General features: G+C 38.1%; 4 protein-coding genes and 1 non-coding gene across 9 annotated transcripts in view; 2 read left to right on the forward strand and 3 right to left on the reverse strand.

Moving 5' to 3' along the window:
* The window catches only part of LOC5512380 (diacylglycerol kinase eta), a 31258-nt gene extending 27914 nt beyond the window's left edge, over positions 1-3344 (forward strand). For all 3 annotated transcript variants that reach the window (XM_032381772.2, XM_048732215.1, XM_032381773.2), the window contains 3 exons: positions 522-621; positions 1055-1194; positions 1546-3344. In XM_032381772.2, the coding sequence (XP_032237663.2) occupies positions 522-621; positions 1055-1194; positions 1546-1710 (405 nt within the window). In that variant the 3' untranslated portion in view covers positions 1711-3344. The remainder of the gene's footprint in view (positions 1-521; positions 622-1054; positions 1195-1545) is intronic.
* Positions 3345-3686: 342 nt separating this feature from the next.
* On the reverse strand, positions 3687-3785 carry Trnar-ccu. The gene is made up of 2 exons: positions 3749-3785; positions 3687-3722 (listed from the first exon to the last, which is right to left on the reverse strand). It is a non-coding gene; the product is annotated as a tRNA-Arg (tRNA).
* A 53-nt stretch (positions 3786-3838) lies between these two features.
* LOC5512379 (ragulator complex protein LAMTOR4 homolog) lies at positions 3839-8553 on the forward strand. The gene is made up of 4 exons (XM_001632696.3): positions 3839-3986; positions 6335-6415; positions 7752-7869; positions 8285-8553. Exons 1-4 carry the CDS (start codon positions 3984-3986, stop codon positions 8368-8370), a joined length of 288 nt encoding a protein of 95 aa, XP_001632746.1. The 5' UTR covers positions 3839-3983; the 3' UTR covers positions 8371-8553.
* Positions 8258-12438, reverse strand: LOC5512406 (ankyrin repeat domain-containing protein 66). Of its 2 annotated transcripts, none has more exons than XM_001632657.3 (4): positions 12305-12438; positions 10302-10447; positions 9725-9953; positions 8258-9316 (listed from the first exon to the last, which is right to left on the reverse strand). In XM_001632657.3, the coding sequence occupies exons 2-4, from the start codon at positions 10438-10440 to the stop codon at positions 9151-9153; spliced, it is 534 nt and encodes a 177-aa protein (XP_001632707.2). In that variant the 5' UTR covers positions 10441-10447; positions 12305-12438; the 3' UTR covers positions 8258-9150. The 2 variants fall into 2 exon arrangements, with proteins under 2 accessions (XP_001632707.2, XP_032237669.1); XM_032381778.2 differs by lacking the exon at positions 12305-12438 and adding an exon at positions 10721-11179.
* Positions 12439-12776: 338 nt separating this feature from the next.
* LOC5512405 (trafficking protein particle complex subunit 14) lies at positions 12777-21325 on the reverse strand. Of its 2 annotated transcripts, none has more exons than XM_032381776.2 (10): positions 20932-21325; positions 19577-19814; positions 18380-18466; positions 17895-18012; positions 17239-17374; positions 16892-16977; positions 16463-16540; positions 15126-15202; positions 14591-14657; positions 12777-14159 (listed from the first exon to the last, which is right to left on the reverse strand). In XM_032381776.2, exons 1-9 carry the CDS (start codon positions 21277-21279, stop codon positions 14623-14625), a joined length of 1203 nt encoding a protein of 400 aa, XP_032237667.2. In that variant the 5' UTR covers positions 21280-21325; the 3' UTR covers positions 12777-14159; positions 14591-14622. The 2 variants fall into 2 exon arrangements, with proteins under 2 accessions (XP_032237667.2, XP_032237665.2); XM_032381774.2 differs by having other exon boundaries at positions 15050-15202.
* Between the last annotated feature and the right edge of the window lie 269 nt (positions 21326-21594).

The raw sequence follows: 21594 nt of genomic DNA on the forward strand, positions 1-21594 counted from the left end.
TGAAATATTAAGTTGACTGTTTAATCTTGTGGCTAGCCGTTTTCCTGTAATCGTCAGAACCTTGGTCTTCGATTTATTAAGTGGTAGCTTGTTCGCAGCAGCCCAGGACTGAATTTCGCTTACAGAGGTGTTTAACGAGCGTTCCAGTTTTGAGATATTTTGGGTTTCCGCGGATGCTGTGACTGTTGTATCGTCAGCGTAAAGATCAATTTTAGAGCTTACATGCAATGGCAAGTCATTAATGAAAAGAATAAAGAATAATGGACCCAAAATGCTCCCTTGCTAATCAACTAATCAATTCCATGACTGTGTGCAGTGAAATGGGTTATGACGCAACAGTTAAAGCCATCGATTGGTTTAGACGGCTGATTGACTACTGCTGAATGACTACACGCTATTCCCAAACGAGACAAAGATTTTGAATTTGCCGAGGTCGCGCAACAACGAATTTGGCTATAATCTTTTCTTGTCAATGTCTATGCAAATTAAACTTATCTAAACTTTTTTACTTTCTTCTCCAGAGGGAAAAGTCGCAATCGTCCAAATCCAAGAGTAGGTTCTCTTTCAGTCGCCTAAAGTCTAAGAAGCCAGAGATAACTAAAGCGGTCACGGCGCCTGCAGGTATATCAGCAACTGTTTGTCCGTTTAGTGCCCTCTATAAGTGTCCGTCTGTTTCCCTACAAGTGCCCTCTATAAGTGTCCGTCTGTTCCCCTAAAAGTACTCTCCAAAGTGCTTTTCTGTCCGTCTTTCGGTCCGTTTGTCTGTATGTCCTTCTATCCATTCGTCCTTCTGTCGGTCAACTTGCCCGCTGCCCTTTCGTCCGTGTGTTTTTGACTGTCTTATTGTCTTTAATTTTAATTGTTTGTGTGTGAGTTTTTGTCTGGACTTGTTTTGACTGTGTATCTGTTTTTGTTTCATGACTGTCTGTCTTGACTTTTTTTTAACTGTCTCCGTTCATGTTTCGTTTTGTTTGTATCTCTCTGTCCTATTGTCTTGACTGTCTCTTAGTTTGTCTATTTTTGTTTCTGACTGCCTGTCTTGGTTCATGAACAGGTCGAATTATTCAGTTCTGGGCCGTAGAGGAGGTTTGCCGGTGGCTTGGTAACCAGGGCTTGGGAGAGTACTGCGAGTTATTCACCAAGCACGACATCCGGGGACCTGAGCTTCTCTCGCTCACTAGAAATGACCTTAAGGTTAGTGCAGATTGTGCAGAGAAACACTGACATACTCACATCGCAAAAGAAAATATGAACCATGCGCATAGGTTTTGCCGTGGTTGTTGTTGTGGTTGTCGTCGTTGTAGTTGCCGTTTTCCGTTGTCCCGTTGTGGTTGTGAATCTGAATGTGGTTGTCGTTTTCCGTTAAAGTTGTGGTTGTTTGTTTTTTTCTGTAGTGAAATTTCCTAGTGAACATCCTGTACTACTTCTAGCTGAAAGACATTTTGATTCGGCATTTTGGAAGGACGATCCAATCAAGTACTGGATAGCTCAAATTCACAACCATTAATGTCACAAAATTTTGATAACTTTATTTTGTCTCGCTAGGACCTTGGTGTTACCAAAGTCGGTCATATCAAGCGAATCCTAAGCGGGGTCAAACAGCTGTGTGGTGGTCTTTCGCCAAAATCTGCCGCCAAAATCGAGAGAACTGCCAGGTGTGAAGAGAAAACGTCAAAAACGCAATATATCGACAAAGAATACAGTCATTGATTGAAAAGGTTGCCGTCTCTCCAAAATATTTGATACATTTGATTCTCGTATTTATACTCAATAAGAAACCTCGCGCATGGACTTGTGAGTAATTTCCAAGATGGCGGCTCTACGTGTTGCTGGAAACGATGTTTCTCACTGGATTTCTGATGGCTGCGGTTAATACTGGTCACCCATTCGTTCATATCACGGGGACTTTTCAGAGGTCTTTGATGCAGATACTACTGATTAGCATTAACCCAAAAACATCACCATGTAGAAACCTAGGGATGTGTAATTTCCAAGATGGCGGTGCAACATATGTAAGATAAAGTTCCTTGAAAACAGGGTACAACGTACATATCAAGAAACAGTCGGCGTCTTTCATTGTACATTAGGATTTTGATTAGAGTTAGCATAGATAATAGATAGATGATAGGTAGATGATACTTTAACGGACTGATTATTTTGTAAAAAAAAAACTTGATATACATCGGTAATATTATGAATTCTAGACCTAATAGGGAACGAGGGAAATATACCTATCCCGTGTTTTATAGTTAGGACTTAAAACATTATTATTTTACATTTTTATTTGCCCAACTTCGGTAAAAATGATTTATTAATCAAAATTCTTCATATTCCAATAATCAATATAGGATATGAATTGTACAGTATAACAAAGTCATGTATTTAACTAGAGATAGGGGGATATGTAACGTAGTTATGGAGACAAGTTTTATACAATGTTTAAGAATTTCCACCATGCCATTCACGATTACGTCATTAGTTCTTTTCGCTTCATCGCAACGCAATCAAATTAGATGTTATGATTTTTTTTTTTATTTAGAATTGTTTGAAATGTGTTCAATCGATAAGAGTTCGGGCTGGTTCCGATTTTACTCGTCGACACCTTTGTACTTATGATGCAACATTTCTTTCTCAGGAACACAAAACATTATGCGAATTTGTCAATTCAAAAATAGGAACAAACTGTTTTGGTTGTTTTTATTTGAAAGACTGAGATCAATTTCCCAACTAATTTCTCTTAGGGATCTTATAAAGTTCAAGTTAAAAAAAATCCAAAAAGCCGAGAAAAAACCTGGACAGAGGTGGGTTAGGAGGAATGACTATCCATATATAGACAGAACTCGACACCATTTAATATGATATTCTAAGCTCTTGACCCATCCACCCACTTTCGAAGTTTTCTTGAATTTTTGGAATCTTTGTTATGGTATCAGTGGTCCATTCAGCTTTACTTCTGTTTGGCTGTTTGGGTCACTTAGTTTGATAAAGTTAACATTTCAAGCGGCTATTATAATGGCAAATTGCAAATGGTAGTTCTTAGACCAAAGAGGCTCATATTGCGATCCCGTACATTGATGGATAATCGTAAATAATAATCGATTATAATCATTTTCAGACCACCTTTTGCCTCTTGACGCTCTTTTTAGGGTGTCTCTTTGTAGACATTACTTTCTTTTTTTCAAAACCTCATCTACATAAAACTCACAGTGTATTAGTTTGTATGATGTTTTCTGTGTCTTAACAAACCTTTGCAGAATATAGCATATGTTGTGAATGATTATTATAAAAACTATTGAAAGGTTATTCAATGAAAATAACGCAAAAATAAATAACGAAATAAGCAATGTTGAAATCTTTGTTTTAGTAACAGGGCCGTAGCAGGGGGTGGGGCACTGGGGGCACGTGCCCCCCCAATAATTTGAAAAATTATAAGGAAATGACCAGTAGGGGCTTGGCCGCGCTAAAAACGCCTGCGAGGGAGGCTATGATCTTGGGAGTTGTGATAAGTTCCCAATAAAAAACACGATACTCGGCTCATGCATGCAAAAATAGATAACCCCTGTTTTTTGTATTCGAACTATTGCCAAAAACACCTTATTGTGATTAGTTTATACTCCGTGGACGGATTCTATTTAAATAAGAAGTAATCATCTGTATGGTAATGTGAATAATAGGAGAAAAAAATGCACCCCCGACGGGACTCGAACCCGCAATCTTCGGCTTACACAGAGCTCACCCGGCTCCCGTTTAGGAGGCCGACGCCTTATCCATTAGGCCACGGAGGCGAGCTGTCCAATGAGCAACAAAATATACTATTTATTGTCTGGCTCCTTTTTTAGTAGTCTCACTCGGTCAAAATATCCGGCGCGGTCACCCGTCAAACTCGTGATGTTAGGAAACAAGAAGAGTGGAATCATTACAGATAATCGATAAAAATTGCTCCCCAGGCAAAAGCAGGATAAGGTTTGAACATTTCAACAGAAATGGTGAGTATCTGAGTGTCTTGAACTTCAAAATGTATGTCTCTAATTAAATGATAAGGCGCAAAAGCTCGGATTTGATGAGGTTTGAAGATTGCCAAACAACTTCCAATCCCTCCAATTATAAAAGCCATTTGTTTTGCGACCATTAGTTCACGCGTATCTAAGTAACAAGTAGTTTTAGTTTAGTGATAATGTTAAAAAAAGAAACTGATAAAATACAATAAAATCATCTTTGCATCCCATGTCACTGTAGGACAAGCGTCTGCTTATGTTGACTAAACTCGGGAAAGAGATTTTATATTACTCAAGCTTAAATATCTCTAAACTATGTTTAAAATTTAGCATTGCAGGGTATAAGTAAGCACGGTCCATAAATGTGATTGTTATACAGAGATTATGGGCCAACCCGCACTGCCCGGAGGCTTGTTTTTGTTTCTGGTTTTGTCTACTGTCAATAAAGGCGCGATATCGAACTTACTTACTTTGATATTTATACGATATTTACCATTAATCTAAAATCGGATATAAATCATATATTTTTCACAGGGTTCTCGTATCAGATATTTAGTCCATATTATAACAAAGCTTACAAATCTAATTTCTGATATTTATCAGATGTTATACCCTTAGAACTGCCATGTTGAACCTAGATTATTGCATCTCATGACTTGATAATATCAGATAATATCACAAGATTTACACATAGAAAGTCCATCTAATTACTAATATATATCAGATACTAAAACTTTAGAACTGCTGTGTCAAACCTTGATTATTGCTTCTCACGACTTGATAATATCAGATGATATCACATATAGACTCATTCTACAAATGGACAGTCACAGTAGATGGCTTTTTACTTCCAAGGTTATAGATCTTCACATTGTAACAGCATTTTATTTGTCATTTTATCTAGAATCATTGACTTTACGAAAAATCCAGCTTCAAACTCCCTGCGTTTTGACAATTTCCCGCCATGATGATTTTGCAACGCACGCAACAATTTCAAGTTTGCTGAAAGTTTATTTGGGAAAAAGCAGCAAATCGTCTCTTCATACGAAGAAAAACGACAAATCACTCTAGGAATTTACCTGCATAACCAGCTTAACATACCCACATTCAAGAGAAGTTCTATAGTGAATATGTCTTCTCTTCTGTAGAGGATTTAAAGCGAAAGAACTCATTTCTACTATGGATTCAAGTCGAGAACGACATATCAATTTGGACTAAATTATTTTCCAAAATTGTTGGTCAAAACCCAGAGAATGTCTTCTATGGAGGTTCTGCATTTCTGGAGGATAAAAAGCGTTGTGTAGAAATGCAAAATGGGGTTTATTGAATGATCATGAGCGAACAAAATCTTCACGGACATCAACGAAAGTCAGAAGCGAAACCTTGCCTCATGCAATTGTAAGCCCAGAAGGTAAACAAAGTTGGAAAATCTATTGAGGAAAAAAATTAATATGTTATTTCCCAGCTAAGGGTTGATCCGTATTGTAAAATACTGTGACCAAGGTCTTAAAAATTCAGACCGAGGCCGAAGGTCACAGTATTTCACGATACGACCTCCCAGCTGGTTAATAACATATAAATATCTAGGGGTCCAGTAGATAGGACAAAGGAATAAGATAGTCTCCGATAATATTACAAAATTGAGGGGTAAAGAATAGGAAGTAGGGTATCTAAATAGACATCTAGTAGATTCTAATAATATAATCTCCGGTAATATCACAATATCGAGGGTCCAGCAGAGGGAAGGAGGGTATCTTAATAGACATCTATTAGATTATAATAAGATGATCTCGGATAATATCACAATATCGAGGGAAGAGGAGAGGAGAGGAAAGGGGTCTAACCACTATCTAATAGCATGTAATTAGAGGAAAACAATGATAATATCCTAATCTCAATATCAGATATCAGTGATAATGTTCAATATCGCACCTCATTTGCAAACACGGTTAAAACTCTCTCATATATAATATCTGTCTGGGATCTCTTTTTCATTTCACAATGACCTGATTGGCAAGGATAAACAAAGTTGTGTTTTTGTTTCGAAACGGCCGGCTCAGCCTGCAGGCCGTCACATCCTTTGATCTTCGGCCCGCCTAGGACAAACTTTTGTCCACCGTCTACTTGTGGCCGCACTTGTCTTTGGTCATAACCTAAAAGATCCTGTCAACAACTAACCCTGAACAAACAGCTAAAAGTACTAGTGCGGGTTGGCCCTATATCAAGATATCATGTATTGCTTTACCCAGCTTTCACTCTGTAATATGATGACTGTACATTATGGCAAAAAGAAGTTCTAATTGCAAGATGCTTATATTAAGTGTCCATTGGTTTGATAGGCTGGCTCCACCTATGGTTTAGACAAGATCGCTGGTGTACAGGGTTATCTGGTAGTTAATCCTGATGGTGCTGTTTTAGCAGTAAGTAGCAAAAATTTTTCCTACCCAGGGACAGGTTTCTAGAAAGCAGGTTAGCGTAAATCTAAAAACGCCCCTGTCTAAAGAACGCCTCCTATCTGATGTCCGCCCCCCTCTAAGATTACAAGTTTGTATTGAACGCCCCTCTATAATAACATCGCACCCCCCTCTATAAATCAAATTCAATTGACTTCTTGCTTAATCTGAGCTTGCCTTCTACTGGGTGGGACTTTTTCAATGCCAAGAAACGCTTGCTACACAGGTTATAATGATCCTAACTGAGACTAGAACCCCACTGCACTTGCATTTGTTTTATTGTTATAGTTTTTAAAGGTCGCCCTTTTCTAATATAGGCCTCTTATGTATTGAACCCCCCCCCCCCCCCTGGAACATCAAAATTAAATATTCATTAGATCATTTACCTGAGCGCTAACCCAGGGAGAAATACAGCTATTTTGACAGTTGATTGGATAAAAAGGGCATTTATCTCTGGGTTAGAATTAACATGCTTTCTAGACACATGATACAAATACATAAAGAAAATATTGGGAGGGGGCCACTGGTCATTTTCTACCTCACCCCCTGCTACGGACCTGCTACCACCTGGGTATGTGGTAACACTGGAAATTATACCCCCCCCTCCCCCTTTCAAGAAATTCTAAATCTACCTAATTTCTTGGCTTTTTGTCTTTCGATCTTGAGAAGGATAAGTCACGTGAAATCATGGCATTTCTAACATAAGAAATGATCCACATCCCCTCTCCCCCTGCCCTATACACATCCCCTCTCCCCCTGCCCTATACACATCCCCTCTCCCCCTGCCCTATACACATCCCCTCTCCCCCTGCCCTATACACATCCCCTCTCCCCCTGCCCTATACACATCCCCTCTCCCCCTGCCCTATACACATCCCCTCTCCCCCTGCCCTATTCACATCCCCTCTCCCCCTGCCCTATACACATCCCCTCTCCCCCTGCCCTATACACATCCCCTCTCCCCCTGCCCTATACACATCCCCTCTCCCCCTGCCCTATACACATCCCCTCTCCCCCTGCCCTATACACATCCCCTCTCCCCCTGCCCTATACACATCCCCTCTCCCCCTGCCCTATACACATCCCCTCTCCCCCTGCCCTATTCACATCCCCTCTCCCCCTGCCCTATTCACATCCCCTCTCCCCCTGCCCTATACACATCCCCTCTCCCTCTGCCCTATTCACATCCCCTCTCCCCCTGCCCTATTCACATCCCCTCTCCCCCTGCCCTATTCACACCCCCTCTCCCCCTGCCCTTTTCATAAGAATTTCTAGATCCACCCCTAATTTTATTGGCTTTTAGTCTTCAGGAGATCTCGAGAATGACGAAAAGACAGCTGGTGTGATTGTAGACATGCTACAGACAGCATCCATGATCCCATTATCTGGGGATAGCTCCCACTCCCTCAAGAGACTATCAGGTAGATGTGCAGTTTGGTGTTCCCAAAGAAATGATATACTCCAAGAATCTGGTTTCTCTTGATCATTCAAATGAATGCATTATTACCAATCTTTTAGGGAAGTAAAAATATTATACGAAAAGCTAGTAGTTAACATATGAAAGAAAGCTTCTCCTGCTGGTATATTCCACAAAAGAGTCAGAGAATCAGTACTTTAAACCACAAAAAAAATTTCTGGAAGTAATTCAAGATCTTAACTTGGATCTTTTTGCATGATGTGATGTGGCCCATATTTCAATGACAGAGAGAAGAAGGATATTCACAAAAAACTTAAATGAATAACTTTCATGTTCTAGACTTCTTGGTTTCCTTATGTTTCACAATTTTATTTTATAGCTCAGCGAGACAATTAATATCTTTTTCTTTTATTCTACAGTACATTTTGGCAACTTTGTTCTAATGGCAACCGTAACTAACCAAAGAATATTCATAGTCAAGAGACCTACAACAGAAACAGAGTAGATATAATTTATAGTTAATAAAATAATGATAAAGGAACTAGCACATCAACAGTCACCATCTCATATGAACTTAAGCATACACAAATTTAAACAACAGCAAAACAAATTTATCCAATGTCAATCATATGATTTACTGTTGTTGTTTATCTCTTGAAAATGTAAATAAATATTTTGTTTATACCAACTTCTTGCTTACGTTTTTTCACATGTACTTTTGCTGAAGTGAATCTGCTTTAAAAAAAAAACAGTTGTTTCTTAAATCAGCTGCTATATGTGAGCCATAGATACTATCATCCATTGAAAATGGATCCGTCTTCCAGATAAAGGACCTTTTTTTTATTTTAAAGACTCTGGATCTGGTTTGAATAACATTGTTTTTTTTTTCTTTAAAATCTTGCAATACCATTTTTGAAATAATCCATGATGATCTCTATGTATTATTTTAAGCTTGAACAATGAAATTAAGTGTTTTTCATTGTTAGCTGGATTGAATTTCAGATTCCAAAATTCCAGCAGATTTATTTTTCCACTGAAATGTGCATTAATGGTACATCTCATTGGTCACATAAAGTCAGCACAGAGTTTTTGTGAAAAAAAGTTGTAGAGAAATATTGTTAGGGGGAAAAACAATACAAAGACATTGAAAAAATATTGCGGGGCACAGCTACTCCCCTACGGGTAATTTCCTTATAATTACTGAAAATATTGGGGAGGGTGGCATGTTCCCCCAGTGTTCCACCCCTGCTATGACCATGATTTTATGCTAAGTATGCCTGTGAGATCATGTCAAGTCAAATGTAACCTTTGGCTGTTGTAAAGCGTCCAGTACATTATCTTCATAATTATCTTCTGCATCAGACATTGTCTCTTGAGGGTCCTTATTTGGCTCTTTTATATCCTTTTGTCTGGTGTGATTTGTTGATTTCTCTTGTGTGCCATTCTCTAAACTGAAACCAAAGTATCACATAAGAATAATAGATCAAGGGCGACATAAAAAGTCTGTAAAGTTGCTCCAGTTGTATTTGAAAAAAAAAAGGAGCACAAGCGGGATGACCAACGATTACCAGGACAACTTATACAGCCCAACAAAGCATTCAACTGATGTTTATCAATGGCTGTCCAGGATTATCAGTCAACTGATATAACTCTTCGACCATAAGAATGTAACCCCCCCCCCCCTTCAACTGTTTATATTCTATACATCCACCCCCCTCCCCCCAACTTCCTCCATAATTTAGCACAAATTTACCTTCAACCATATTTGTTATTATACATTTATGCTCCCCCACCACACTTAGGGATAGAACCCCACCTCCTCCAATATAGCAAACATTTACCTGCAACCATTCTATTACCTGTCCAGAAATTCCATTGCTTTCTTTTGACCATTTATTTCTGCCACTCTTTTCGGCGTGTCTCCAAAGTTATCCTCCTCTGTCAACGATACCCCGCCATCCGCAAGCGCCCGCAGTACGTTGATACTTCCTCGCTCAGCGGCACAATGCGCTGGCGTCCATCCTCCGCTCATGCGCATCTCGCCATCTGCGCAGTGTTCGAGGAGTTTCTTTACGCATTTTGTTCTACCTGGAAACAAATAAAATATATAGAAAGGAATTTCCAGTAGCGAGGGGATATGGGGGTATAAAAACGCGTGTGTGAATTAGTGTGAAAAAAAGAAAGCGTAAGGAGTAAAAAACGATAATAGATCTTCTATCTATTGCTTTTTTAACACGCGCGTTATGTCATATCTCCGCTTAGGGATCTTGTAAAGTTAAACAAACTCAAAAAAAAAAAAAAAATGGATATAGGTGGCCCCACCCACCCCAGATTCCCCCACGCCTACCTAGTTATTCTACAGCAAGTCATTAGTTTTTCTATCAAATATCTGTTGTGTGATTGTTTTCTTATCGTATTCATCTCGAGCCCGCGTACCTGCAGCGGCTGCTACGTGTAGAGCCGTTCGCCTGCCGTAATCCCAGTCCTCGCTATCGGGGTCTATGCTCCCGGCAAGCAAGATTGCCTCGAGCGCGTCAACATCGCCCTTCGCTGCGGCCTCGTGAAGCTCGGTCATAACGAGTCTAGAATAAGCGAGGGAAGACGTAAAATTTTGTTTTCAGGGGGGTTCAGCCCAGAATTTTAACGTAAGAATTACACACCAATCTCGTAGTTTTCTCTTGATCATCCTTACACTTTCCTTTTCGTTCGTTTAAAATTTCTAATCGTGAATCTTGAAAAGGGCGCTTTAATACGGCCAAAGAACATGCAAAAAGTTGTTTTATTTTTCACTAATTTCGTTTTTCGCCCTATGTTTACCGTATAAATCAATAGGGACAATAAAGAGCTTGGGCTACCTGTGGCAAAATGGGATGATATATGGACCTTGTAATCAGAGCCTACATCGGCGGCCGGAAGCGGATCGGCGAGTACCTTCCAACACGGTGTTCACAAACCAAAAAATGGTTGCTGTTTCGCTTGCAATCACTTGTACGGCCTTGTCTGTGAGTCTATATTTTTAGTATGAGATTTTAGACGCGGAAAGAACTTGGAGGTCCCGTGTTTCCGCAGCGGCTGTTTAGCCGACTGGTTTCCGCCCTAAATTATATGGCTTACCTAATATCCTCTTTAGAATTCAATACAAATGTCATCGTAAAATCATGAGCAGTCAGGGGCGTACGCAGCCTATATGCCTGCAGTCACTGGACTGCAAAATAATTTGGCGATCTTATTTGCATTAAGAGGGGAAAAATCAAATGCTTACTCATTCATTTTTATGTACGTAGTTTTACATATATGATGAGGATAAAAACCATAATTTTCTTAATCATGGTAGTCTACAGATGATTTCCAAACATATTGTTATGTCGTTCAGTTCCACGCGACGACTGAAGTCTTATTTCAGATCGAGGATGACAGAGGATCGTGTAATATTCTGAAAAGTCTGACGCATTGACGCCAATTTCAAACCCAAATGCGGGAGTTATGAATTCTTCACGGGGATGCGGGATAAGTGGCCACGCCTTTATTCAGCTTCTGAATGCTTTGACTGCAACTTGTTAAAATCCTGCGTACGCCCCTGGCAGTCCATATACTGACGGGAGTCCATATACTGACGGAAGTGTCGGATTTACGGCAAAGCGCAAATGTATTCAAGATATCTATAAACTGCATGTCGCTTCAAAATTTATTCTTTAAAAAGTCTATGGTGAATATGGGAAAACCAACAATGGGGTGTTTATAATAAAATGAATCCGTCGACCGAAATAAAATCTTGCGATATCTAAATCAAACATGATCATAAGCTAGGATTTTATATATGACAATCCTTATGTCTACCACAGGGATAGTTTTGTGTACTTGCGCATTAACTTTTCTCGAGCATATTTTAGCGCATCTTCACCATTTTCTTGTCTGTTCACACAAATAGCTGGCATATCAGACTTTTCAATTTCAAGGTATTTTTTCATACGCAATGCAATGAAAGAACAAAATATCAATTAACACGATCTCTTTTGGAGAGTCTCCCCCGACCCTCGCTCCGCTCCCTATTTAGCGCCGCTACACGGGTTAGTTTGGAAGAGGTTAAGCATCCTTGTTTCAAGTTCGATTTTACCATTGACTTATCCACCATAATGTGAAATTCAAGATAACAATTTGTGATATACATACAATTTCAACTTGATTACTGTTACCCGATGTTCAATCATTTGTTGTTGAATACTAGTGAATGAATGTCACAATCTTACTTTGGTAAGGCCTTCACCATAATACATATAAGGTAGATGAATACTTTTGCAAAATAACGGCAAATTGTAAGACGGTGTGATGTTCGCGGCGAGCTAAATCGGGAGAGTTGCTTGTAAAAACAACAATCAAATCTAAAAGTCTATTCATCAAAGAAACACGGTTTATGAAAATACAATAAAGGCATAACATACCTTTTATATATTTATGCTGCTTTCGTGGTATAAATCATTTTAGGAGATTATATTTGTTTTGGAACAAATGCAAAATTTTCCCGTTCGCATAAAAGACACATCACAATAGGTTGCCATAGCGACTTACACCTGCTCTCGTATTTAGCATTTAAAATTCAGTAATAACTTTCTGCTTTTTATTCGCATCGCTTCGATAAGTCAAGATGGGCATGGTTGTGAGCAATTTAGAAAATATAGCACATTTTATTTTACCCTTTTTGATGTCAAACACTAATTGCACATTGCTCAATTCATTTTTTTACTTTATTCATATTGTCAATTCTAGCTCTGGTTTAGCTCAATGTCCAAAATCACAATGCAAAGGTTGCCCGCAGCTATGTTTATCCAAATTGAACGCAGCAAAAATTTACAAGACCATTTGCTCCCAGCATGCACCGCGCGTATCATACAGAACAATAACGCAATTCACACAATAGCTTAAATTGCATTTTACTCCCTACATGAGCTCATCTACCCTTACAACTGTATTACAAGATCAATTCTTATCCATGTATAAACAAGTAATCCATCTCAGTTTTCAATTAGTAAGTTTGGGATAAAATAAAGTGGTTCTAATAGTGTCTAAAGCCCAGTCGTCAACCACAACTTCGTTATTGTTTTTATTCAATATTGGAGCACGTGATAAAGTTACAAAATAACCATCTAAGAACAAAGTTTAATACTTTATTTACCAAATTCAACGAAAATATCGTAGAAATGAGCCGATGAAAATGGATGCTTTTTCACACTTGGTACTTTGGTAGGATGACAAAATGGCGGCTGGCAGAGGCTAGTCAATTCCAATATTAATAAGTCAACTGGCAATAAATAAATAAATAAATGAAAAAAAAAAAAACAATGACACACGTAAGGGCCAAAAAAAGGTGGTTTAGATGTCCAAGCATTTTCATTCTAATAGAAAAAGTCGGAAAAATAAATAAAATAAATAAAACTTGGTCGGAGCATCTACCTTATTACACTTAATTTTCGCGAGGTCAAAATTTCGCGATTTTGAGATGGCGATATTTCGTGACTTTTTATTTTCGCGATTTTCCTATTTTCGTAAACACCAGATCACTTTATTTTCGCGATTTTGGAATAATAATATCAAGCAAAACAATGGAATTAAAATGTGCAATAATGATGTGTAATCATCAAAACTGAAACAATTTGTAACAAAGAGATGCGAGGGCTAATTTTAGTTTCATAAGAATCTATAAATACAAGTCCAGCTCAACCCCTTGCCGTACTATATGTACATTCGATGACTAAATAGACAAGGTGTTTCCACAAAGCTTATTAAACGGCCAATATTCCCCAAAAGGCTTCTTGTGTACTCACTTTATTTTCGCGAATCCTTTAAAATCGCGAAATTCGCGAAATTAAAGTGACGTGAGAATTAAGTGTAATAAGAGAGCAATGGCAAATTACTGTAACAGTTTATATGGTTTCAAGGCCCATTTCACTAAATAATACTATTTTTTCATTCCCCTTAAAGAGTCAAAATTAATAAATAATAAAGTAAACCCTGTTAAATTCCAGGTATATCTAATTCTTAGTTCTTTACGGAAAACCAATACTCTTGCAATATGGATTCATCTATGTATATTCTGCAAATTCTTATGCAGTATAAATATCCCCATTTATTCCCAGTAAACAGGGTATGGGTAACTGGGTAAAAAGAGTCTAATTCTAGCTACCTATTATTGTCTATAACAAAAACTTGACAAGAATGGGACAAAGTGCCTGCACCCCCTATTAGGCGGGGCCTCTCCCCAAAATCACCGCTCAGCTGGCAGACCATGGATCGTCCAACCTAGGAACACAAATTGTGATGAATGTTTTGTAGTAGGAACCTTTGTGTAGTTTTATGTGCATATGCGATTTGAGAATCTGCAATGTGTGAACTGTAATATATTTATGTCTGGTGTCACCTGTTTGATGTTAAAAGTCTTCTAATACATATTCTCCCTATAACCTAAAGTCTTAATAAAAAGACCACACAGTGTGTTTTGGTACCTTCTGGGGACCTTTAAATGAAAATGTATCACGATAGGGGAAGCAAGGGTGGAGCTGAATCAAAAAGAATGTTGGAAAATTCTTTTTATAAGGGAGGGATAGCTCCCCCCCCCCACCCCCCCATCACACCCCTTAAAGAATAAGTGACAAAGAGAACAGATGAGATGAATCCTATTAGTTGAATAGATAATATTCTATTAAGCTATTTCCATCAGAAGACGTTTTTACCTCATGTAAACCTTCTTGCACAGCAAGAAACTCTACTTGAAAATTTTGTGAGCATCCTGAAGGTACGCTGAGAATAAAAAGATATAAACAACTCATAGCATAATAATCATAGACTTTAAGACAAAAAGAGGTATATATATATATTAGATTAAAATCCCTTATACCTAAAATCACTTAGGCATTTTCTCCTGTATTTTAAGTAAGGTCTTATACATTTACTGTATTTTTGGCTGCTGGAAGGGGGGGGGGGGGGCTGGCTCCCTGCCCCCCGCCCCCTGGATATGCCCCTGTATATTTCTTAGTGCTGATATAGCCTCTCTCCCCTCTATATCTGCTAATACTGTAACCAACTTAAAATAATAAAATAGCAATCTGATGACCCTTTGCTACTGTATAAACCAAGCTATGGACAAGAATACATGAGGCAATTTTTAGCAAATGTAAGGAGTTAATAAATACCCAAGCTTTAAGGATGGCTGTAGGCAAATAAGAGAATTTGAGTCAATATTGTGCATTCCTGGCATGAGATGAGTACCAAGGTTGTGTTGCCAGAGCATTGATGCATTAAAGTCTGCTTCATCTTCATTATTGACTGTATAGTTGACGAAAAACCTGCAAAATAATGAATAGTTTATATGAATAGTTCATATTAATGATTTTAGTAGTTGTTTAATTTAATAATAATTATATAAATGGCTACCCATTATGAACAGCCAATATACATAATATTTATGGATTGCTAACCAACAGTACTGATGAATCATAAACGAAAAATGGTCTTGAAAATTATACAGTAGCAACTATTTTCCAAGGGCCAGTCAATTCTTATCCGGCATGTTTCTCAATAGCAAAGCAAATGCACGCAATAAATTATAGATGATTTGTTAAATTACCCAATGGCCAACTCTTCAATTTTCCACCAGCAAATTGCCATAGTCCCAACATATTAGTATTATATTAGTATCTAAGATAGACATGACGGAAACACATGACTTTACATTTCCAATAAGCTCATTTCACATCAAATAAGGCGGAAAATTCCCCTAAGTACTTAGTGAGTAATATCAAACATAATATCAAATGAGACTTTTTTTGAATTGATGCGACTTTTTTTAAAGTGTCACTGAAATTTGAGCTTTTCATTCCTAAGCTCATCCATGGTGCAAGGATGATCAAGGAGAAAGTTAGAAAGTTATTATAAAAAGCCAAAATCTGGGTATGTGCATTGCAGCCTCTTGTTAGGAAATTGGTGTTTTAAAAAGGGAAAATCATTCCGGAATACAAGGAACTGATGGCCAATGTTAAAAATTGTATCTTCTTTCTCCATTTCTTCGAAGTGAGCACGTTCAGGGTTTTTCAGTCATGTCTCTAAGATATTAGTATCTAAGATATTCTTAAAGCCAAGTTATTACTAGTGATGCAAGTACAAGAACAGTGGTTAGCACCAAAAAAAGGTTTGTTTTTAGTGAAAACGAGTTGTGAATAAATCAACTTTCTCAATCCTAAAACTTGGTTGTCATCTTGAAAGATGAGTAGGCTTGTGGTTGGAATTTGATTGGCCAGTTATTGTCACCTGACATGAATGACCAAGCACTGTTGTTTTATGTTTCATTTTCACTTCACACAACCAAACGTAAGCACAAGTGCCAAAAAGGGAAAAAAATATATCTTGTGCTTCCACTTATTGCTGTGTCGTCTGGTTTTAACAGCTAAATAACACCCTTGAGCTTGTGCTTGCATCTGAGCTTGCTTCACAAGTAAAAACTAGGCTTAACAAACAAGGCATGATTACCTGATGTGTAAACAGTACATTAAAATCTAGAGTGTTTACACTTTATGGTTGGAAAACACTAATCTGCCATACACACACACCTTGTTCCATTTTTAATGGTGGAATTTGCAGAGGCCTTCACAGTCACAGATGACCTCTGGATATTTAAATGCGGCAAGCTGAAAGTCAAATACATAAGCAGGCATTGGTCATAAATATTTTACTTGTTTGTTTGCTTTTTTTTGTAAGAAGATATCAACAATACCCACAACTAGAACAACCAGAGCCTGTGACCTCACCACTTTGACAATGGTTAAAAACCTTGAAAAAAGAGATCAGCATTTATTTCTTGATGATCTTTTTTTTTGGTTTATCATTGCCAGCATCACCACCATGTCATCTTCATCACCATCATCATTATAACCACCTTCATCATTATGATAACTATCTAGTTCTAGATACTAGAAAGCAGGCCTTCTTTAGATTCCTTTTGTGTTAAAAAAATATAGTCTTGAGCCTTTTAAAGGTACCTGTATCGTGTGGTGATGTGCTGGTGCCGCAGATCCAAGGTGTTGACACTCCATGTCACAGATGACAGAAGATCTATGTCCCTCTGCTAGAAAGCACAGAAAAACATAAGAACTCCACAGAGGAGAGATTAAATTCCAGGGAGGGGTGGCTAGGAGGGTTGGGGGTATGGGGGGCTGGGGTTCTTTCAGTGCTGATTTCAAGGGGGTAAAACCATGTTCTTTCCATTAATTTTGACCACTTCCAGAAGACATGGAAATTTCGGGTTGTGGTGGGTGGATGACCCTCTTGGTTACAGGTGTGATGAATCGTTTTTCGTTTTTATGTAATGTTTACAAATAATACTTACTTTTTGATATGGTATACTGCTGTCTGGTTGGACGATTCTGAATAAGTATGTAGAGTGTTCGCATGGGAGAAGAGTAGGGGTGTGTTCACTAGCTTCATTGGGCAGCAATGGAACAGTGTAGACGCTTGAGTTGTATCTACGTAGAGATATTTTATCCAAAACAATAATGAGTCAGGAACACAAATTTAATTCTGTGGTGCAAGGAATTTTGATACCTATAGGTGAGAGGTTGACATAGAACAGTCTTTGTCAGGTGCCATTTTTTTTATCCTAGCAAAGCACCAAGTGTCAAAAAGCATCCATTTCCATCCGCTGATTTGGAGAAGCCAATGCAATATTTTTTTATAGAATTCAATAAATAAGATATCAAACTTTATTTTTAGATGATTATTTCGAAATTTAAGTGCATAATGTGCCTTCCAATATTAAGTGAAAATAATATTAAAGCTGTGGCTGACAAGGGCTTTTTGAGTTGAGAATGTTTGTTTAAAATGTAAAATTTTAAAAGGGGAATTGTAAAAGAGACAAACAATAGAAATCAGGATAAGGAGAGGAACTATAAAGAAAAGTTGGATAAAACTATATGCTAAAAGGGTGCAGATTTGCTTCTAGAAAATTATCATATATTATATAACAAGCAAGGTAAATCACTGTACCTGTTTTGTGAGTTAGATAGTGCATGCTTCGCTGGACCAGATCTTCTCGTTATTGAATGAGAGCTTGTATGGACACTAACTTTATGGATTGTCACAGGTTCACCAAGGCTGTTAATGACTAATACACCAATAAGCTGTGATTAATTATTATTATTATTATTGAAATGGTTGTAACTATGACAATCTTTTTAACAGTAATACATAGCTGTCAACCCAACTTGGACAAAAATCTTGTGAATCGGGCTAACAGTAAAAATGTGAAAAATAAAACAAGAGAGCCAATGTGGGTGAATACAGAGAATGTATGGAAATTCTTACAAAAAAAGTCTTGTGAGGAGGTCCAAAATCTTGTGACACGGCACGAGTTTACAGCCGTGGGTAATGCATATATACAGTATAGTATAGAGATAGTGTAAGAGTGGTAGAATTAACACTTTGCATATCAGTTAACACAATCATAGATCTATGGTAGAGGAATTTCTCACCTTCAATTGCAACATAATGTTTGCCTGTAGCCGTTGTGAACTTGCCTCTTACAGTAGGTGGAGATACAACAGGGAGGGTAGCATTTACTAGAAGTAAACATTTGAAAACTGGTTATAACACCTTAGTTTAAATTATATCAAACCCTGGGAAATACATCAACTTAAGGTTGAAGTACAGAAATGTATTTGAAGTTCTTAAAACCTTATATCAATCTAGCCAAAAGAAAGCAGTAGATAAACTTTTAAAATTTTGAAAAAGGAATGGAATTTGATTGAAATTTGAATTTTCTACAGAGCTTTAAAAATTGTCCTGGCCCTGCAAAAAGAGATTGAATCGAGTGAATAATTCCAATTTTTGGCAGGAAAGTCTAAAACAACTTATTTTCCTTAAATCCCCTTAAAATTTAGAGACAGCTATACCACAAAATATTGGCTAGGTGTTTTCTATTGCAATGCTACCCACAATGAAGCAAAGAATAATTTGAAGCAGATAATTATATGAAAAAAAAAAAACCTTTGTTTAGGTTTCAAAAACAGCACATGGTTCTGGGAATGTCACCATTCTTGATTGCGCATGCAGCGTGCACGCAAAATGCAAAAACAACTCACAGACTATAAAATGTTCACTAAAATTTGCAGATTTGTATCCAGAAGTCAAATAATCAGTTGACTACCAGGTTGGGATATCAAGATGATGGAACAATTTGTAACCACACAACCATCTTCAGCAATAACTACATGCCAAATCCATGTTGGGAAATGTTAAAATACTTTTAGTCTACTGTAAGAAGACATGTAGAGGGGGACTAGTATAGTGCATGCTTTATATTTTCTCATGTAATTTGATTGACCTCGATCTACGTCACAACTGTCTGGACCCAGGCCTTTCAGCTCACAGCCTTTTTTTCTGAAGATTGACCAAAATGCCTCAATATTACAGATTTGTTATTCACATGTTTTATAGCATCCATATAAACCACATACCATTCGGAAGATGAAAATATAAAGAATTTACCAAATCTATAATTTCTGAAAGGTTATATGGACTTTAACACCCGTGAAAACAAAGTAGTTCCATTATCTTTTTTTTCTGATGCTCAAATTGTCAACAGAAATACTCTACCATCACTTTCCACTAAAACAGCCCCCTCCCCCATCATCTGAAAAATTGATTATTGCGTAACACAGTCTACACACCATGACATCTAAATGGTGTCTGAAGATCACCCAAGGCATCATCAGGGTCATTGTTGATAAAGTAGTCCACGTAATTGCTCCACTGCAGACCATTAGTGACATTAACGGGTGCACTCAGCTCCTGCGTCCACACATTGACTGATAACTTGATTCTTTTGCTCAATGCTGGTAGCACATCCAACGAGGCAGTAAGAGGGTAGATGATGTCCCCTCTAGATGTTATGATAGGACAGTGTACCTTGATCATAAAATAGAAAAAAGGTTAAAAAACTTACTCGATGATTAAGAAATGAAATGGAAAGTCAACCCTGTCTGGACACCCTCAAAATGCAAGAAACTGTCTGCTAAAGAGAAATATCTTCTTACTAAAGTAGACACCAAAAAATGGCAAAACAAGGATTTAAAAAGGCATGTCAATTGTCATTTCAATTGTGAAAAAGCCCTTATGGCTCAGTCGTTGTTGAATGTATACAAGCACAGTTAAACCAAGTCTGTGCTCTGCTCTAAATAACTATTGACAGGTGCATTGGGATCGTAGGCCACCACTTAGCCTCTCAGGTCCCTTCTTTTGGATACCTCGACTTAAGACCTGGCTAAAATAGCGTGCGACATGTCTCTTAGTTTAGCGACCCAAAGAGACATGGTAGCACATGCCAAATCTTGTAGAAGCAAGAAAGAAATGTTTCTTTTCGCGCTTCAAATTTTGGCTAAACTAGAAACATTTAGGAGACATGTTGCACACTACTCTACATGTCCCGCTCAACATGTCGCCTAGTTTAGCCAAGCCTTTAGCCCCCCCCATCCCCCACCAACAGCTTCTCTCTAGAGTCTGGAATTTACTTCAGGCAGCTTAGATTTAAATTATATCAAACCCTGGGTTCAAACCCCCAGCTCCTTGGGTTAGGTAAGTACGTAAACAGAGGCATAATTCCACTGATTATCAGTGCGACAGGTACTCTCCAGGGGATGGGGGTTACAAGTATACAAGTATAATAATAATAATAATAATAATTTTAGAAATCAGAATGTTTTCATCTCAGAGTATATTTTCATAAAAAAAATGATCATACATGTAAACATTTGAGATAAAGATAAGACAAAAAGCATAAGTATAAAATAATACTTTTCTACTGTTTCCCCCCCCCCCCCCCCCCTTTTTTTTTTTTACGGTTTAGGTCCCACTACAAATTTTGTTCTGCTTATTTTAATATTCAACAAGCAAGGAATAAAAATCTAATTAATTATTGCCCGGACAACAGCCCAAGTTATAAAGAATGAATGATCTACATTCGTCTTTTTAGAAACAAAGGAGCCAACCACAAAATGTAAACACTTTGACAGGATTATCTTCTCACCTTAGTTGAATCATGAGGTGAATCGATTATTTTTTCATTCCTAAACGAGGACACTGCATAACACTTGACGAAACCACTCTTGATCTGTTGACACTCGTCTGACCTACTTGCAAGATCAACACAACTAACGCTTACACATGTGTTCAAACGTAAAAGTCGATTCTGCCACTCTCGAAGCCCATCGGTCGAATCACCCTTCCCGCGAAACTGCGCGATCAGAAAGAAGTGTAGAAGTTCTCCCACGAAGCATGAATAGCGTGGTCCTTTCTCGATATCAGACACGGGTTCTCTTGTGGAAATGTGTGGAAGAAAGATGAAGAAGTTGCTATCTAATTTGACGCCCGCCATAACTTGCCGCCATCTTGAAGTTTGATGTGTGTGAACGCTGAGCTAGCACCGAGGGCTCACGTTCTCTGTAGCAGGCGTAGAGCCCCGTGCGAACTGCGCCAGCACCGGCCACCATTGCTGGCGAATTTTCGCTTGACTGACAAAGGAAATATCAAAATGGGATATGGAATTACTGACATTTCTTTTGTCTTGTGGTCAGTCGAGCAAGAATTCGCCAGCAATGCTGGCTTGTGCTGGCGCAGTTTGCACAGGGCCTTATGGTTTAACATAAAACCATTTTGATATAAATAAAACTTTTAGAGCCAATATACACGC

The sequence above is a fragment of the Nematostella vectensis genome, chromosome 9 (assembly GCF_932526225.1).
Source record: "Nematostella vectensis chromosome 9, jaNemVect1.1, whole genome shotgun sequence".
Lineage (NCBI taxonomy): Eukaryota > Metazoa > Cnidaria > Anthozoa > Actiniaria > Edwardsiidae > Nematostella > Nematostella vectensis.

Excerpts from the sequence above, each read along its gene's own strand:
- LOC5512379 (XM_001632696.3), top strand. Across the intron at positions 6,416-7,751 it reads CTGATGGTGCTGTTTTAGCA|TCTTCAGGAGATCTCGAGAA; the intron begins GTAAGTAGCAAA and ends ATTGGCTTTTAG. Across the intron at positions 7,870-8,284 it reads CTCCCTCAAGAGACTATCAG|TACATTTTGGCAACTTTGTT; the intron begins GTAGATGTGCAG and ends TTTATTCTACAG.
- LOC5512406 (XM_001632657.3), bottom strand. The coding sequence starts at position 10,440 with ATGACCGAGCTTCACGAGGCCGCAGCGAAGGGCGATGTTGACGCGCTC. Across the intron at positions 9,954-10,301 it reads ACACGTAGCAGCCGCTGCAG|GTAGAACAAAATGCGTAAAG; the intron begins GTACGCGGGCTC and ends ATTTGTTTCCAG. Across the intron at positions 9,317-9,724 it reads GCAATGGAATTTCTGGACAG|TTTAGAGAATGGCACACAAG; the intron begins GTAATAGAATGG and ends CTTTGGTTTCAG.
- LOC5512405 (XM_032381774.2), bottom strand. The coding sequence starts at position 21,279 with ATGGCGGGCGTCAAATTAGATAGCAACTTCTTCATCTTTCTTCCACAC. Across the intron at positions 19,815-20,931 it reads CACCTCATGATTCAACTAAG|GTACACTGTCCTATCATAAC; the intron begins GTGAGAAGATAA and ends TTTATGATCAAG. Across the intron at positions 18,467-19,576 it reads GACACCATTTAGATGTCATG|TAAATGCTACCCTCCCTGTT; the intron begins GTGTGTAGACTG and ends GTTTACTTCTAG.